The sequence below is a fragment of the Manis javanica genome, chromosome 3, assembly GCF_040802235.1.
Source record: "Manis javanica isolate MJ-LG chromosome 3, MJ_LKY, whole genome shotgun sequence".
NCBI lineage: Eukaryota > Metazoa > Chordata > Mammalia > Pholidota > Manidae > Manis > Manis javanica.
The window spans coordinates 115,623,802-115,642,776 of record NC_133158.1 but is presented as its reverse complement, the minus strand read 5'-3'; the positions used below and the strand labels follow the sequence as shown (position 1 = coordinate 115,642,776).

General features: G+C 41.4%; 1 protein-coding gene across 4 annotated transcripts in view; it reads right to left on the bottom strand.

Moving 5' to 3' along the window:
• Positions 1-18,975, bottom strand: part of FGF12 (fibroblast growth factor 12) — a 536,490-nt gene that overhangs the window by 242,853 nt on the left and 274,662 nt on the right. Inside the window, exon 1 of one of the 4 annotated variants that reach the window (XM_017672438.3) lies at positions 1,252-2,212. The exons of the other annotated variants lie outside the window; for them this stretch is intronic. Coding sequence (XP_017527927.1) covers positions 1,252-1,450 — 199 coding nt within the window. The 5' untranslated portion in view covers positions 1,451-2,212. Of the gene's footprint in view, positions 1-1,251; positions 2,213-18,975 lie in introns of those variants that run through there. 4 annotated transcript variants of the gene reach the window in all.

The window sequence follows — 18,975 nt, the reverse complement described above, 5'->3', positions numbered from 1 at the left end:
GTTTTCCTCACCCGTAGCCCACATGCCTCATTCCTGGAACCCAGGAGAACATGAGTTGGAGTTGCAAAGGTGCTAACCTAACCCAATCAGCTGATCACAGAGCAAGCTCTCTTTCTAGACAGTACTTCCTCTTCATTGTCCATAGTGAGGGTAGTGTGTTGGCAGTTTGCAAATGATCCTGGGGGGCCACACCCCGAGGATAATAAAGTCTGGTGGAAGCAAAGACCTTTCATTCTCTCAAACTGGCCTGGCTTGAGCTGGGAGCAATCACTCTGAAACTCAAGTTACTGATTTCCCTTTGTGAACAGAGACACATCAAAAACCACTGTTTGAGTTTAGGGCCAAAGAAGAGAATTAGCTTCAGAGAGGCCATGCTAAGCCGTGTGAAGAAGCCCTTTCATGTCATTTTGCCTTTGGGTTTTCATGACATTATTCACTCCACGGTTTTCTTTACACTCCCTGAGGCCAAGCTGCAGATACTATGTTGTTCCGTTCATGTGCCAGAAGTAAGTATGAGTGTGCAAAGGGCTGGGAATAACAGGACGGAGAAGTTAATGAGCAGAGCCCTTGGGAACCACAAGAGTAAGTGGAAGAAGAGAATAGGAATAGGAGGTCTGTGTAAAAGAAAGTGAAAGGGCATGTGGGAAAATGGGGAGGTGATAAATTGATCAGAATGTCTGAAAGATGCAATATCATGTGTTGCTGGAGAAAGAGTTAAAAAAGGAGAATAAATGTAAGTTCATCTGGTGTCTACTATTATGTGTCAAGAACTATGTTACATGTTATGAGAGATATAAGGAGAAAGGTTTGTTTATATTTACCTCCTTCGTTCTTAGGGTAAGCACCGGATGGATGGATGGATGGATGGATGGATGGATGGATGGATGGATGGATGGATGGATGGATGGATGATGGATGGATGAGAGGGAAGAGAATGAATGAGGTGGTCACTGCTCTCAAGGACTCGACAGGCTCTGTGGGACTAAACGCTCTATAGGCGTTAAGTCTCATCCTAATCAAATCTAGTCAAACTGTTTTCATCAAGGTATAAAGTGCTTTCCTGAATGTGGGACAAGAAGCTAGTAACTGACAGCGGGTGACTGAAAGAGAAATGTCTGGAGATTAGGAGAGAAGGGGGCCAGCAGGAAATTGGGCAATCCTCGTTCCCTTCCATGGGTGCCCCAGTTCCTCTGTGGAAGGGGAGCGGGAGTGTCAGCCTCTGGGGAGCCCACCGTCCGGGCTTCTACTGACCTGGTCTCCGCCTCACTGGCCTCTTGCGGCCGCTGCAGAAGCGCACTTTGCTGAATACCCCGAGGACGTGCCTCTCGCACAGGGAGCGCCCGTCTTTGCTGGGGCTGGAGCGGCGCTTGGAGGCCGACACCCGGTCGCTGTTGGACTCCCTCGCCTGTCGCTTCTGCCGGATCAAGGAGCTGGCTATCGCCGCAGCCATAGCTGCTCAGCGCGGGCCCCAGGCCCGGGCTCCAATGCGCCCTCGGGATCGCGCTTCGCCCGAGGTGAGGGCAGGACCTCGGCAGCCTGGAGGGATGGGGCAGGCTTGGGGAGGCAGTGCTAATACTTGAGGAGGCTGCAGTCCCGAAAACCCGACGCCTACCAGGTTAGTCAGAGTCTGGGCAGTGGCGACAAAATGTGTGAAAATCCAGATGTAAACTTCCCCAACCGCTGGTGGCGGGGGCGGGGCGGTCCCAGGCCTTCCTGTTCACTAGACTCTTGCACCCCAAACTTGAACCCCAAGGCGATCCGCGTCCAAGGGGCGGTGGGGAGTTTGGCCACACCGCGTTCGGAGTACCAAGAGCGAGGGGAAGAAGGCTGTCCAGAACAACAAGCCGTGCCCCGGCTGGAGAGCGCAAGCGTGGTAAGGTGTCCAAAGTGTATCCACACACACATACATATAAAACCCGTTTACAAAGCAGAGTCTGGACCGAGGCGGGTAGCGCGCCCCCGGTAGAAAATACTAAAAAGTGAATAAAACGTTCCTTTAGAAAACAAGCCACCAACCGCAAGAGAGAAGAGAGGAAGGCAGCAATTGAACTCCCTGCGGCCCGCAGTTCGGGAGATTAGGAGGTCCGTCCCGGCTGGGTGAGGTCTACGGGATGCATCGGCCCGGCTGCGGTTCTCCAGGGCCGGCCGCCGGAGTTCTGGAATTCCGGGAGGCGCGAAGTGGGAGCCGTTAGCGGGAGTCGGGGCGGGGACAGCTGTTTCCAGCTGCGGTGAGCGCGGCTCCCCACCAGCAGCGCCGCAAAGAGAGCGGGCGGCGAGCGAGGGGGGAGGGAGGGAGGAGGAGGAAAGGAGGGAGGGAGGGAGGGAGATCCCCAGGGGCCAGCACCCCTCAGGGAGAAACTCGCCAGAGGCGAGCGCGGGGGGTGCGCGGGTTCCCAAGAGCGGGCGCTCTTTCTCTTCCCGCTTGCTTTCTGGCACAAGACGGGCACAGTTGGTGATTATTTAGGGAATCCTAAATCTGGAATGACTCAGTAGTTTAAATAAGCCCCCTCAAAAGGCAGCGATGCCGAAGGTGTCCTCTCCAGCTCGGCGCCCACGCGCCTTTAACTGGAGGTCCCCGCCATGGTCCGCCCGGGGCCGCCGCACCGAACGGGTCTCCGCACTGGCTCAGAGGGAGCAAGGGGAGAGGGAAGGAGGGGGCGCCCTGGCGGGCTCCGGATCAGGTCATCGCCGCGGCGCCCGGGCCCCCCAGGCTCGCGCGGCCCGGCAGTCGGCAGCTCACAGGCAGCAGATCAGATGGGGATCGCCCGCCGGACGCGAGGCCGATCCCTCAGTCCCGCGCGGCCCATCCCGGCCACGGAAGGAAGTGACCGGCGCGCTGCGAACACCCGCGGGTCGGCTCGGGCGGGCCGGGGCTGCCTGCGGGCGACGTCGGCTCGAGGTGGCTGCGGCTCCCGGGGGGTGACGGCGGGAGGCGGCCGAGCGCGCAACCGGGGCCCTCGGGGCCGGACGCAGACTCTGCGGCCAGGGCCAGGAAGCAGGTACAGAATGCTGCCAACTCGCCCAACTTGCTGCGCCGGTGGCCGCTCAGAACCGTGGGCTAGCGGGGCGTCGGCCGCCGCCGCCTCCCCAGGCACCGGAAGGGGCGCTCAGGGCGGAGTCCCATTCACAGGCTGAGGCTCTGGGCGCGCCGAGCCTCACTGGCGCCCGGGCGCCGCCGCCGCCCCGCTGCTCGCTGGGCTGGAGCGTTAGCTTCACTGGAAACTCCAGACGGAGACAACCGCCACCGAGACAGAGGGTGGGACGAAGAGCTGGCGGCCGCCTGAGCACCTCCTGCACTGCTCACCCACCCCAGGAGCTCGGGAGCGCCCAGGTGGAGCCGCGCTGGGGGCCCGGCTTCCTGGGCGCAGAGGAGCGCCGCGCTCCCGGGTCCTCCTCCCCTCCCTCGCGCCCTCTGCTCCCAGACACTACTCCCTCCCTCCCTCCTGTCACCCCTCTTCCCCTTCTCGGTCTTCTGTCTCTCCCCATTTCTCTTCTCTACGCAATCCTACGTGATTGAGGTTTGGATGAGAAATTCTCAGAGGCAGAGCAAAGGAACTGCAGCTCGGGTCGGCTAGGTCCCATCCCTCCCCCAAGAGAAAACACAACCGCAGGTCGGTTAAAGGACCCTGGGTGCACAATGAAGGGATTGGAGCAGAGCAGCTGAGTGAAAGCAATCCACCCTCTCTCAGTAAGCTGGAGCACACAGAATTCTCTGTTTAGGAAGGCAGGCATGTGGACACTAGACAAAGGGACAATGGCCTCTTGGGCCCTTATGTTGGGCCCCACCTTCAGCTCATTTTGGAACAGAAAAAAGTGTTTTTCTGCATCCTGAGAACCCAGATTTCTTGGTTCTATCCGGAAGGCTGCAAAACAGGCTTTTTCCCTAAAATGACGGACCAAGTGAACACCCTGCACAGAGGAGAATGGAGGTGCAGAGAGAGGGTGACTATGGGCAAGGGCAGTCAACAACCATCTTTGGAGTACAAACCAGGTCTCCAGGAGTTCTGGCAATGACAACAGCGAATGAGATCATGTCACCCACATTAAAATGCAGCATGAAAGGTTTTGGAAATGTAAAAAGAGAAATCACCTTCCATTCATGCTAAGTTCTGAAAGTGGCTATCAGTTATATTTACAATCTCTCTACAACTTGTCTTCAAATATCCCTAATCCCTCCCTTCACAGACACTTCACTAAGCTGCAAGGGTAGTGCCAAATGATTAAATGGATGATTTCCAAGCAAAGACGGGTATCTGTTGGAAATACTATAATAGAGGCAAGGCTCTAGAGTTGTGGGTCCCCAAGGAGAAGCTAGGAACTCTCTAGATGTGGGCACAAACCTACAGGCTTAACAGAAATGCACTTCAGCTGTAAGAAGAGTTGAGGCCTGTGAGGCTGTTTAGATCAAGCACTGTGTCAAACAACCCTACTGTGTCCAAGAGCCTGGACTTTTCAAGCTGCCACGGGCCTAACACAGGCAGACCCAGGCTTATGGGCAGACAGTTGGAAGGAAGATTAATAGGCAAGGCATCCTAAGAAGGGGAAATCCCAGCTATTAGTTTGGGAGAACACATCTGCTGCAGCAATTCAGTGTGGCTGAATAAGGACAGTGAACTTGGGATTCTAATACTACAGAACAAGACAGGCGAAAAAGATACACACATATACACACACACACAAGCACACATCCCCCTCTTCTCCAGAAGTGAAACTAAATACATTTTCAAAAGTGCCTCTGGATGGGGCAAGGGGAATTACTTAATATCAATCGGTAACACCATCAATTAGAGAAATCTTCATATTCCACAGATAAAATTATTTTCCTTCCTTGGCTCCCAGAAGACTTGTCTCATTCTTGAGGAAGGAAGCACAGATAGGCTGGCTTTCAGGGCCCCTTGTCTTTTGCAGTTCTACACCCAAAAAGAAAAAGATCAGCTAAGGTGAGGAACAGAGAGAAATGAGCAAGAGAGGGGTGTATAGTGAGGCCTTGAGGAAATCATTACTGAATTCTATGTCTCCTTCTTATCCTCAAAATGAGAATAATTCCCATCTACCTCACAAAGCTGAATATGTATGCACAAGCACTTTGAAAACTGGAAAATGCCAAATGAAAAGAGATGATGACAGTGTTTGTTTTTGTTTTTTTTTTTAAAGAAAATGCATGTTATTCTGAGTGCTTTTTTAAGATGCAGATTCCTGATGGTGTCTCAGAATGTGAAGCAGAAATCTCTGTGAGGAAAGCCCAGGAATTTGAGTTGTTAACAAGTTCTTCAGGTGTCAAAAGTTTGAAAGAGAGATATATACAGACACACATATCTCTGTGTGTGTTTATGTGTACATATGTGTGTTTGTGTATATATATATAGATACATGCACACATGCATGCATGCACACACATAGCCACTACTAAAGGAAAAAATAAACTCCAACTCTCAGAATCTAGCACATTTCTCTAGCATTGCAGTCCTGTGCCCAAAATAAAGGTCTGGAAAGACACCATGTGTTCTTCAGTCTTTGAGTGTGCTGATTTTTTCCTATATTTTTATGAGAAATAAAGATGTTTTGACACAGAAGGTAACCAGTGTAGCAGCATGAAATAGGAGAAGTTGATAAGGGAAGAGATGAAAAAGCAGACAGTTGCTGTTTGAAGCTATCCTCTTTGTCTTGACATGACAGCATCAAGTTAGGCATTTAAGGAACCAAATGAAAACACTACATGCCAGCTTTCTGAGATTGCGATTACTCCTGTCTTAAGATCTCTATTAAAAGAATGTGGTGTGTTCGATTCAATCAGACAACAAAGACTCTACTTTTTCCCTTGCATTCCTGTGGCTATTGTCAGAGTGCTTTTAGGCCGTTTAGCACTTTAGGGCATCATCAGCATCATTTATTCCACTTCCTCAATGAGAAGAGGTACATAGAGGAAAATATGGGAACTTATGCAGGACCTATGTACATGACTGTTGAGCTTAGGATAATACCTACATTAATTTTGTGATATCTAAAATTTTGTAATTATCTTACCTGGGCCACTAAAATCTCATAAGTCTTCATTTTTGGTTACAAGGAAATTTCTGATATGTTTGTATTTGGGGTTCAGGAGTGAGATTAAATCAACCTATGAATCATTTAGGTAAAATGATCAGGTCATTTTAAAGGGCAGTATCTCAGGGATAACAACACCTTGGCTTTTACGCTTTCTTTGAACCTCTTGAGAATTTTCCCTTATAATTCTGAAGACATCATGGGTAAAAACAGTTCTAAATATTTTGGATAAAGTCACTAGATATACATCAAAATGACAATAATGTAATTACATCTCTGATCTCTAGTTAAACAAATAAAACATGGACAATCTTAATCATCTCCACATTTTAAAAAGAAAAAACACAGAACATTTAGTAGTCTTTCCCTTATTCATAAGCCAACCCTTCCAACTTCCAAATCAAACTACTAGGACCATTCAAGTGAATGAGTCATTCACTTGAAACCTTGAATGGATCGAGCACAGATTACATCCAAGACTCTGTTTTGGTTACCAAAAGGACCTCTATACACCTCTGCCTTGTCCCTGCCCCAGCGAATTTACAGTTCATCTGATCATGATCTTATTTGGCCTCTTGCCTTAACCACCCACGAGCTGCATGCTACTGGACAGGTTATTCAATCTCTCTAAACCATATCTGTAAAATAGATCGATGATAATAACACTAGTAATACCTCTCTAACTGGGCTGCTGCAAAGCTCAAGGAAGATGTGATAATAATATAAAGTATTAGAATGAGCATGCTGTCATTAAAATATCCATTTTTAATCAAGTTCCTGCTATAAAATCCAGACTTTCCCAAACAGGAAAACACACCTTGTGATTCATATACTTATCATCATCTGCTCCTGTACATAATGTATTTAACGAAGGCTAGAAATCCACTTAAAATAAATGATTAACTTTGACATTGTAATGCCCAACAGCAGTTTCATTAGGGGAATATTGTCACTGTCCTTGTCTGTTGGAAACAGAAAGGAGCCTACCTCTACACGTACATCATCGTGCTCTGAGATTGTGCCCCTAACTCAAACTCGCTGTGCTTTGACATAGCAAGGTGGATGGGCAGAAGGCCTTTCTTCCATGAATTTTATCCTATACGGCAGCTATACTTACATTTGCTTTTCTCTGACAGATTGTCAGTTAAAATAGGTTGACAAGAGCAATGTAAATACTTACTTATTAATGATTTGTGAATTCTTTTATACAGCAAATTCATTTATGGTGTTTTATTCCATAAATGTTCAACAATGGATCGGCTACATGTTATATGCTTTTCTGGTTTTGAACATCTCTCAAAATAGGAAAGACAATAGATTTAATTCTTCTTTATGACACAGATTAAGGGTGGTATCCTTATTGCCCAAGCAGAGAAATGATCACTGTTTTGGAGATGTCTGTTTTGATAAGAAATATAACATACAACTAATATAGCCAATACTAAGTTGCCTGCATATTTCCAAGTGCACTGCAAATTATCAAAACACTGAATCTTTATAACAACTATGAGGTAAGTTCTGTCATTATCCTCATTTTATAAATGAAGAAACTGGCATGAAGAGAGATTGAGTTGCTCAGTCAAGGTCACTAAGTTATAAATTGGTAAAGTTCAAATGTAAACCACGTAACTTATTTCTAGATCTGCCCTTTTATCCTCTGTGTGATGCTGTATGTTAATAAAAACATACTATTAATAATTATAATCATGTAGCAAAATGAATAAAATAAGAATATAATTATATATATTCATATAGTCTTTTACTAGCTAGCAATCATCTTCCCATGTATTATCTCACTGAGACTGTCAACAACCTTGAGAGGAAAGTTATAATGATGACCCAATTTTACATATAAACTGAGACCCTCCAATAAGTGATGTGATCTCCCAAGGCCAACAACAGATGAGTATCTGTGATATTAATCTAAGCCTTCTGACCTCACTTTCTTCCTAACTAAGGTCACATAGAGAAAAAATTGAAATTTTAAATGCCCTTTCATTCACCAATTTCTAGTGCTCTGCCTAGTGGGGCTTCACATCTTGTAAATGACCTTGAAGAGTTCATTCAGTGCTGGAAGGGAGGTGACCCAAGTGTCCAGAGTCTCCCTCTACTGCTTTTACTGCCCTCTAGGCCAGGGAGCTACCACGACGGTTTCCCACTCTGGGCCATGCCAGGGTGCCCTTTGGTTCTGAGAATACAGCCTGCAGATACTTTCCTCCTTAGTTCAGTAACTCAAGTTGAGCTTTGTAAGAAAACTATAGGGAAACTAAACCAAAACAGGAATTAGAGAAATTTGTAAGAAGTAAATAGACATTTCTTCCATTCCTGTTCCTAAAAAATCTACATTGGTTTTGTTTGAACCCCATGGTTAGTACTTGGTTATTTTCCTTCTCAGCTGGATTGAAGATGTCAGAAAAAATGCCTCAACTGACTCCCCATCATTTTAGCCCTTCTCTAACTTCCACTGTCACTGATCCAGTGATACCCCTTCCTTCTAGAAGGGAAATGTGGCCAGAAGATCCTCCTAGAATGTAAAACTTATAAGGGACAGAGAGGTTGTATATTTGTTTACTTTCCTAACTCCAGTGCCTAAACTACTATTTAGTATGTAGGAGATGCTCAATAAACACTTGAATTAATTCATTAATGAATTAATTCATCCATCTTTTTAAGTCAAAAATGAAAATACATTTTTATATCAAGAAACAAACTCAGCTAACTCAATTGTAACCTTCACATTTCCAAGTTGATTACTTTATTTTATCGATATGCTCTAAAATTATCTGCCTAAATTCAATCCATCTACTAAAGTCTGGTAGCCTGAGAAGGCACATAGTACCTAGATTTCTTCTCTGGCCAATCCCCATCCCCCATATTTAGTCCTATAGTTTTCAGTTATGATCTCTCTCTTTCTTTTTCTCTTTCTCTTTCTCCCTTTCTGTGTCATACACACACACACATATACACATTCATAGAAGACAAGGAATATAGCAATACGGAAGAAAGAGACCATGGAATCAGTTAAAATGAGTAGTCAATTTTTTAAACCTCTGAATATGATCAAAATCACCTTAAAATGGTTTGACAATCCTACCATTCATGCTGTCACCTATCTTTACTGAGCTGCTTTCTCCATGGGCCATTCCTAGTTGCTCTCATTCCTTAATTTGGATTCCAGATTTTCAGGGAGTGGATCTTGTTGAAATAGCAGTCTCTTCCAGCACCTACCAGATGACTGACACACAGGCTACCTTATTAAAATTGTAACAAATTATTATTTTTTGTCCTCTGTGTGTGCATATCCCCAGGTGCTCTGAAAATAAGAGTTAGTGAAAGATCCTGCTGATCCTGTACTTGTAGGTGTTTAATATTGAGTAAGATTTCATTGGAAATAAATGCACAAACTGGTTACAGCAGAGTGTCAGGGGATCAAATGAGAGTTTGGACAAGGTGACCAGTAAGGTTATCACTAGTCCTAAGTTTCTGGAATTCTCTAAATATAAATATGTAAAGTAGAAAGAGTATATAATTTACAGTAAATAATTTGCTCTTTGGACTCCATACAGGTTCTTTTACTTACTCCTCACAATAATCCCATAAGGCCGACAATGTTATCCACATAAAAGTGGATAAAATCCACATATCCAGAGAAAACTAAAGGTCGAAAGGTTAATTAATTGTCTGAAGTGTGGTCTGGTCAAGACTTCAAATCTAGTTTAGCTACCTCCAAATCTGAAGCTCTCTTCAGGACTGTTTTTAGATGATGAATCCACAATATGAATTTATAAGGGAACCACTTATATTCTTGAAGTGTTCAAAAAGTTATGATAACCCATGAGTTAAGGCCTCTCAGGAGCTAAGAGGTACCTGTACCCATGTGATTTGCTCCCCAGTGACGGTGACCTGAATTTTTAATTTATATAATTTATAATTATAAATATATAATTTACAATAAATAATTGGTCCAAATAATAAGTTATTTGGTCTGTCTGAGTCTTTGTTTATTTGCCTGTAAAATGACTGCTATCTAGTGCCTACATTCGTTAAAATAATATATTGAAAGAATTGCACTGTTTTTTTGAAACAAAGAGAATCATGAATGAGTGAATGAATAAATGGATGGATGGATGAAATATAGCATCTTTCATCTAAAAATTTCTAAATTTATATTCTTATGCTGAGCAAATTGTTCAGAACAAAAATAAAATATTCAGTGAGCTTCTTTTTAGAATACTGGGGAGGCAGACAAGAAAATGTTCAAGAATTCCAGGGCAGTAAATGAATGCACTTAGTAAAGTTCTCAGTCATTTGCTTAGCAATTACATAAAACTGTACTTTTCTGTGCCTAATTTTGCCCACTAATTTGGCATATGCAATATGAAATCACAGGGACATTGGTGAAGATGCCTGTGTGTTTATGAACTCTAAGCCAGGATAGATATGCATTTCAGTGTTCAGATATCTAGGAAGGGAGAAGATAATTGTATCAGGATATTTTTAAAACATTACTTAGAGCAAGAAGGAGCAACAATATTTTTCTAATGTTTTAGACAAGGTATTAGTATTTAAATTTGTAGTGTTAGCTAGAAGGGATCTCATGGGGTCATCAGCCCATTCTAGATAATGTATACATACTGTAATCAGCTAGAGGCCATAAGAAAAGAGACATCTTTAAAAGTAGGCTAGAAAATTGTCTCTAGTTGGTTGAGTATGCTGAGAATGGAAACGGAGAAGAGATGCTCCTTTCTCTTCGTTTTGACAGTTGTTTCTCTCATCCCTAAAGACAGACAAGGAAATAGCTATAGCTGGCCTATAAAAGATAAGTAACCAGAAGTATTTATTATTTACTGAACACAAAAGTTAGGGAAAGAATGTTGACTTCACACTAACATAAGTGGATCTTGTTATTAAAGACATTCTAAATCTCATCTATATATAAGATTAGAAATAGGATTAGGGAGCAGGAATCAGGACTTATATTTTTATTCTTGTAAGGATCTAGTACAGTACTTTGACTATAGTAGATACTCAGTAAACGTGTGGTCTTTTAATTTTGATTTGAAGGTAATCAGTGCTTAGGATGAATAAGAATAGTTTCAATTTTACCTTAAGTAAAACCTCAGGTATAATTTTATTAATAGTGGCATCACCTTTAGTCTCTAATAGCATCATTTAAATAGTGGGTATAGTAAACAAACAAACAAACATCTGATAAATATAGTGGAAACATATGGTCTTAATCTGAGAATGTTTCCCTTATCCCCTTTGTACATCTAGCTCAAATGCTGAACTACTGTTTTCTGATGATGCAATCCTGATAAAATGCTAGAGTAAACCCACACCATTGTCAGGAGGAGACAGGATATTCCCTAAAGTAAGTAGAAAGTCATAGTATCAGGTATCAGATAAGAAGAGATCTGGGCCTGGATAGGTACATCTAAAACTCAAGGAAAAGGGCGTGCCTTTCTCTCTTGCACCTGGATTTTGGGTAATCCATCCATTATTATGGTTGTTCTCATAGTCAAGGGAAGAAATCTTGTACCAAATAGAATTGGGCCAGAAACTATATAGGAAAACAATCTCAAAGAGGCTCCTAAAATATTAGTCTGTAGCTGTGGAGTCCCGAGAGCGGGCCATAGCAAGTTAACTAGATGTTAGTTGCAAATTACTATCCATAATGTTTGAAGTTTCTTTGTTACACATTGGTCTTCAGTAAAGTCTTACATTAACCTAAATTTTTATTTCAGTCAAGGAATCATTCAGTTTTCTTTATCAAGTCCTTATTTCAGATAAATCTTATACCTTTTAGTTTGACTTGTACAAAAACATCAACTGAAAACTCTGTCCAAGGTATAGGTTAAAAGTATTTGAGGGAAGGGAAGGTTAGGGTAGGAGAGAGAAGGGAATCTAAGACTTACTAGATACCAGCTATGCACCAGGCACCCTGCTGGGCTCTATACAGGTTCTTTTACTTACTCTTCACAATAATCCCATAAGGCTGACATTGTTATCCACATATTAAGAGAAAACTAAAGGTCAAAAGGTTAATTAATTGTCTGAAGTACAGGTCCAGTCAAGAATTCAAATCTAGTTACCTCTAAATCCAAAGCTCCCTTCAGGACTGTTTCTGTTTTTTTTAAATCAATCAATCTATCTATCTATCTATCTATCTATCTATCTATCTATCTATCTATCTATCTATCTATCTATCTATCATCTGTATAATTGATATACACTTTTATGAAGGTTTCACATGAAAAAACAATGTGGTTACTACATTTACCCATATTATCAAGTCCCCCCCCGTACCCCATTGCAGTCACTGTCCATCAGTGTAGCAAGATGCCACAGATCCACTATTTGCCTTCTCTGTGCTCCATTGTTCTTCCCGTGATCCCCCACACCATGTGTACTAAATACAGTACCCCTCAATCCCCTTCTCCCTCCCTCTCCACCAGCCCTCCCCTTTGGTAACCACTAGTTCCTTCTTGGCAGGACTGTTTTTAGATGATGAATCCACAATATGAATTTATAAGGGGACCACTTATATTCTCGCAGTGTTCAGAAAGTTAAGATAACCCATGAGCTCAGGCCTCTCAGGAGCTAAGAGGCATCCTTGTGATTTGCTCTTCAGTGAGTGTGGCCTCAACTGAAGTACCAGTTTAGTAATGAGAGTCAGGGAAAGAGAAATTGAGGATAGTGGTATCTGTCTTCAAGTGTCTGAGTTCTTATTTTAAAAAGAAACAGGCACCCCATGTGTCCAGGGGCAAACTTGGATTCAGTTAAGCAGTTATATATAAGGAAGTGCAGCCCAGCCAAGAAAGGACTTTCACAAAATGGGGAAGTGAGCTTCTCATCATCAGAGATTTTCAAGTCAAGATCAGGAGCAGCAGATACTCCAAGAGGAGGGTTCCCAATGAGTATTTCTGGGGTGGAGAATGAATCAAAATCACTGTAGACTGCATCCAAAGAAACACTGGGCAAAACCTTTTTTTTAAAGAAGGTAAAAAGTCAAGGATGAATGGTGAAATGGATTGCTAGTGGGAAAAAATGACAGTGGAGTGGAGCAAAAGTCAATATTCAAAGAGACAGTAAAGGGAAGCATATCAAGAAAACCATGTGAAGAAAGCAGAGGGCTAATGATTCTTTGACGTGATATTGATGTGTTGCAAAGGCTAGCATAGCTCATTAAAGGAGATGCTTCTTAATGAACAGGTGAAAGGTTAAATGATCATGCTCAGAATTGTGGAATTCTAGAGTAAGAAGAAGAAAACACAGGAACCTATTAAAAGGTTAAGAAGGGAAAGCTCCCGGAAAGACCCCGTAGGGCGTTAGAACCAGGGTAGATTTTTGTCGAAGATAGTCATTGACCCTTTGGATTCCTAGATAGGAAAGATCCCATACTGACGTAAGAGACTTTAAAATACCAAAAGCTAATAACTTAAAGGTGAACAGAGAACGAAAGGAAAAATGATTAGGAGGGCGAAAATAGTATTCAATCTCTAACAGCTCCCTGCACAGAGGCCCTCTTGTAGGTAAACTGTCAGGCTTGTAACGGAGAGTGTGAGAAATAAACGGTTACTTTGGTCTGCAGCTGTGGCTGCTGGTTGTGAGATCTACTGGCTCTACTATCAGTAACCAGAGAACTCTGGAGGCTCAATTTATAGTGAAAGGAGGAAATATTTAAATCTATGTACACATTCACAACTTTTAATGTAGTATCTTTGATTTCATTTTTTAGAAAGAAAAAGGAGCATCACCGTTCTGGAAAACTCAAAACCAATTTGAGAAAACTTTTACTACAAACTGAGAAAAATTTTTACAAAATGATTTATCAACTAAAGGATCCAAAATGCAATGAAGAAGATGACGAGAGATTAGATGGCAGACTGACAGTTGTCACATTCATGAAGTTAGAAATTTTGAAAGGCACCCATATCCTGTTTCCTGCTTGACAATTTTTAACTTACTGTACACACAGTAACTTAAAATGAAAAAGTAAGCACATGTTCCTCTAGGCAACATTTTTTAAAGCAAGGTTATGTGACCACTGAAGGTCTAAAGATTTTACTCAACTAAAAAATGAATAAAATTTAAAAGAATAACTGATGATCTTTATGTTTCAAGTGCTCTAATGGAAGGTTATTTTTGGAATGGTTTGGGACCAGGAGTAACATTCAGTTTTAGGGATTCTAAACAATAAGAAAAAGGTCATATCAAAGTACCCGAATATTTTTAAAGTGACCACCTACTTGAAAAAGAAAGGACATTAGTAGTTGTAGCAAAGACTGTCACAGGAATAAATGACTGTAATTCCAAAGGTACTTCTGAAGCTGTGAAATTCTCCCAATCATGGTTCAGACTAGGTCCTTCTACCCCTGCAGGAGCAGTGGTGGAGGAGGAATACGAATTGACCAAGTGGTCTGTTAATTGGGAAGATGGCACCACACAAAATAAAGTTGTCTCCATCTGAGTTGGACTTCAGAGGTTGTTTTTTTCCCACCCTGGGCACAATCATTTCTATATGAATCAGGAAACCTTAGAAGACTGTTAATAAGCATTCTTATAATTCAGAAAGCGAAATGTAGTTCTACATGATAAGAGTCAACAAAAGTAATACGTTCTCATAGGTCTACTCCAGGCCTGAGATGAAATCTCATTTTCATGCTATTTACTCAGTATGGAACCTTGGACAAGTGACTCCTCTCTAGGTCTCCATTTTCTCATTCTTAAAATGAAATTAAACAGGTGATTTTTAAGGTCTCTTCCCTCTCTAAAATTCTGAGCATTATAGTCATGTACAATCATCCCTTCATATTAGTTATATAAAACAAACTAGGATATTCCCTTTTATCTCCCCAACTAACCTCAGGGTAGTTAACTAAAATAAGAAGAGTGACTGGTTATTGTTCTGGCCCTGGTCCATGGCTCAATGCCCTCAGTCCTCAGGAGAGCTAACCCTGACTGGTTATCGTTTACCACAAAGCACTTCTCTATAGCTCTGGACAAAGGCAACAGTAATTAAAGCAGATATTTTTGAATGGTAATTATTTACCAGAAACTAGTCTAAGCATTTCATATGTATCAACTATTTAATTCTCATAATAATCCTGTGAAATAGGTATTATTATCAATGAGGAAAGAAAGGAACAAAAGAGTTAAGCAACTCAGCAACTCAGCTAAGGTTATGCAGCTGGTAAAAAGAATGACCAAGATTTGACCCAGCCTCTGACAGTTCAGTCACCTCCAGGCGTGTGGTGCTGGTAGCAGGGAAGGAAAAGGAAGGGGGTATGTGCTGGTGCCGGTGCTGGTCTCTGTATCTCTTCTTATCGCCCTATATGAAAGGATGTACAGGACAGGGTGGGAAAACCTGGTATGAAGAATAGCCTCAACTAAAAGAGGTTGGAAGAAACTGTGTTTTCTCCTTCTAAATAGGATGTGCATAAAGTGGGAGATTAGATTGAGAAAAAGTCATATTACACTTTATGATTTAAATGTTTTCAAGCATTTAATCCTCATGCTAATCCTATGTGATAAGCATGATAGTGTTATTACACTATTACAGAACAAAATATTGAAAAAGGAGTAAATTCAATAAAGATCATAGCTAAAAAAGTCATAAAACTAGTACTTAAATCCACTGGATTTCAAACGGATATCCTCTTCCCTCTGCCACATTGTTTCTACTGACCATTTTCAGGTCTGACAGTCTCATCTGATCCATTGAACAAATCATACTCTCTTAATCCTTCCTTATTGCTCAATCCAGAAACTCACCAAGGAGAGGATGCCGGCAGGTTTGAGTTTACACAGAATGCCTTCCCACGATTTGTGGTATGGCTACCTTTGTCAGATGGAACACTAACCAATATTACAATTGCTGTCCTGCAGTCATCAAAAAGTAATACTGACATCACCCTGAGTTTATAATCCTAACTGAGCCTGTAAAAGACTCACAGCATCTTACTTCTCTTTTCTTGAAAATTGTGAGCAAGACTCATTCTGCTGCAGAAGCCAAATTATGCCTCAATGTGCATCTCACTAATTTTCTTCATTGGAGAGCCCCCTGTTGCATAATCTGAGTAATTAAAGTGTGCATAGCTTTGCTAACCAATTCTCCTAGAGCCAGTAAAATTGTGCAAGACATAAAAAGAACTATACTGGCAGTATCCATAAAATGCCAACCTCTGGTTTTCTTTTCAGACTTACTCAATCTTAGAGAGCCACTGTATAAGTATGTATCTAGAAGAACAACAATAATGCAGCATTAAGTCTCTGAATTCTGGGGTTTTGCGTTTTAATACATAACTGCTATTAGCTTATTGAGAGAGCCTAGGCAAACAGCCTAACCTTTTCTGTTGCTTAGCATCATATGGACAATGGAAGTAGCAGACTTCTATTAAAAAGATTTAGAAATAGAATCACCAAACATAAGAACTGGAATGGTAGGATCCCTAAGAACCATCCAGGCCAATGCTCTTATTTTACAGATTATTAAACTGAAGACGAGAAAGACGTAGCATACCTTAGGTCACATAGTTACTGGCGGCTTAGGCTGAAATACACCTCGAGGCTTCCTGATCTTAAATTTAGTGTTCTCTCCAAAGTAAGGTGTAATTTTTCACTTAAAGACATACTTAGGCATAGTTTTAAAAGAAGACGAAGAAATAGAAATGGATCTGGATAGCATGCTTCCCATTCAATCTTTACAACCACCCAATTTGTTATTTATTATTATTAATATTATTACATGCCTTATTTCTATCTATATACACAGAATCTCAGACCTCTGAGCAAGTGGGCTAAGGTCACATTCCTGACAAATGATGGCACTGACACTCTAGCTCTGATCTTAATTTTAAATTCTTTTTTGTCCCTCTTAAGAGCTTTCTTTATCCTCACCTTTAAATTTACCTTTTTAGGTAAGATCAGATGATTTATAAAATGTTCAACAAAAATATTAATGCTTTGCCCAAAATGTCCTCAATTAGCATATGCCTCACTGCCCAGTTCCCCTCATCTTCACTCAACATCTATTTTCAAAGAAAACAGGATTCTTTAGAACCATAGGAATTTCTCTTACTGGTTTATTGCATAGGATAAAAGATTCATAATTCCCTTTGTAGCCCTATAAATAGTATAAAAATACGGAATTCTTTGTGATGCTAATAAGAACTTTGTTCACCAGGGAGCACTGCTTGCAAAACCTTGCTGCAGCATACCCAGAGCACAGGTACCAGCACAGCATACCAGAGCCGAAGGACAGGACACGAGCCTTGTCTCAGGGTCTTCACCAGGTGATTTCACACCGGGCACTGCCTTCAATACCTGTATTAGATGCTGCAGCATCTGAGAGTCATGAAATAAGTCAAGAAATAAATAATTGCATTAATTAGTTCACCCTTTGTGCTTACTTCTTTAGCTTCAAAGATTAAATTAAATGCAAAAAATTGCAAATCACTGCTGGAGTACTCATTAACTAACAAGTCATCTTTAAAAACAACCGTACTGAGGGGAAAATTTGGTGAGGAAACGAATTTGCCTACATCTTGGAGAGTCTGTAAATGGCCATGTGTATTCTCTACAAAACTCACCTCAAGTACCTATATATATGTATGTGTATACATACATGTGTATATACATATATATATGTGTGTGTGTGTATTAATTTATGTAATAACATTTATGTGATATCACTCAGATGAAACATGGTAATGGGAGGTGGGCTCTGTCTGGGCTGAGAAGTTCAGCAGAGAATGCTTCTCTTCTCAGCTGGGAGGGACCTTGCAAGCTTTCATCAGGGAGGGGCGTGAGAACTGCCCATTCCAGGGAAGTGGGATGTGGCTTCCCAGAAAAGGGGCTAAGAAAGACTTTTTAAACAGAGAAAAGGGAAGAAAAGCACAGAGGTGTCTAGTATCAGGGTTATATTAGGCTCTGAAGTCATCCAGGGCAGGGACCCTGTGGACCTTGTACATTATTTTATCACATGTACCAAGCTCATGCTTATTAAAACTTAATTGATAAAACAACAATAAATGAATGAACAGCATTTGAAGAGTATTATAGGCCATTGGGTTCAAAAAATAAAATGTATGGAGACATATTGTAAAAGTCAGTTTCCAAATGAAGTTTAGTGATACACCTAGGGGATAGAAGGTGTTGCTATGGAATTTGTGTCTCATCTTGAAGACAAAAGAAAGCTATTGAAAACTTTTAAAAATGGCTATGATACAATGCAATCAGTACAATCTTGTACTATCACATCTTTTAATAAAAGTGATTTGAATGACTGTGGTACAACAGAATTAGTAGTAGATCCAATTCATTACATTGAAATTAAATTACACTAAACTAAAATCCACTATGTTAAAATTATATGGGGATGGAAGTGTCTTACTACAACATTTTTCTTTTTTTTAATTGAAGTATAGTTGATATACAATATTATATTGCTTTCAAGTATGCAACACAATAATTCAACAGTTACCCACATTATTAAATCCTCACCCCCACCACTGAAGTTAATATCTTTTAACATAGGAAACTGTTACAGAACCATTGCCTATATTCTCCATGCTGCACTTCCATCCCCATGACCAACTTATATTATGATTGAGATTCACTACAACTTTCTTAAATCGATATAAATAACAAAAATAGCACTAAAGACAAATCTCTAAATAAGGAGACCAAGTTTTCAGGCATTACATTTACTCTCACCAACTTCTATAGTTTTCTACAAATGTTACTGAAAAGTCCCAAGTGGCCACATTTGTGTGTTTCTGTAAGTAGGAAAACAGGTATAGATATCCACAAGCTTCTCCATGATCACAGATGGGAAACAGCACAGGATCATTAATGTTGTGGATATGGATTGAATCCTACTTCCACCATTAACCTACTCTAAGACCCTCAACCTTTTTTCTCCTT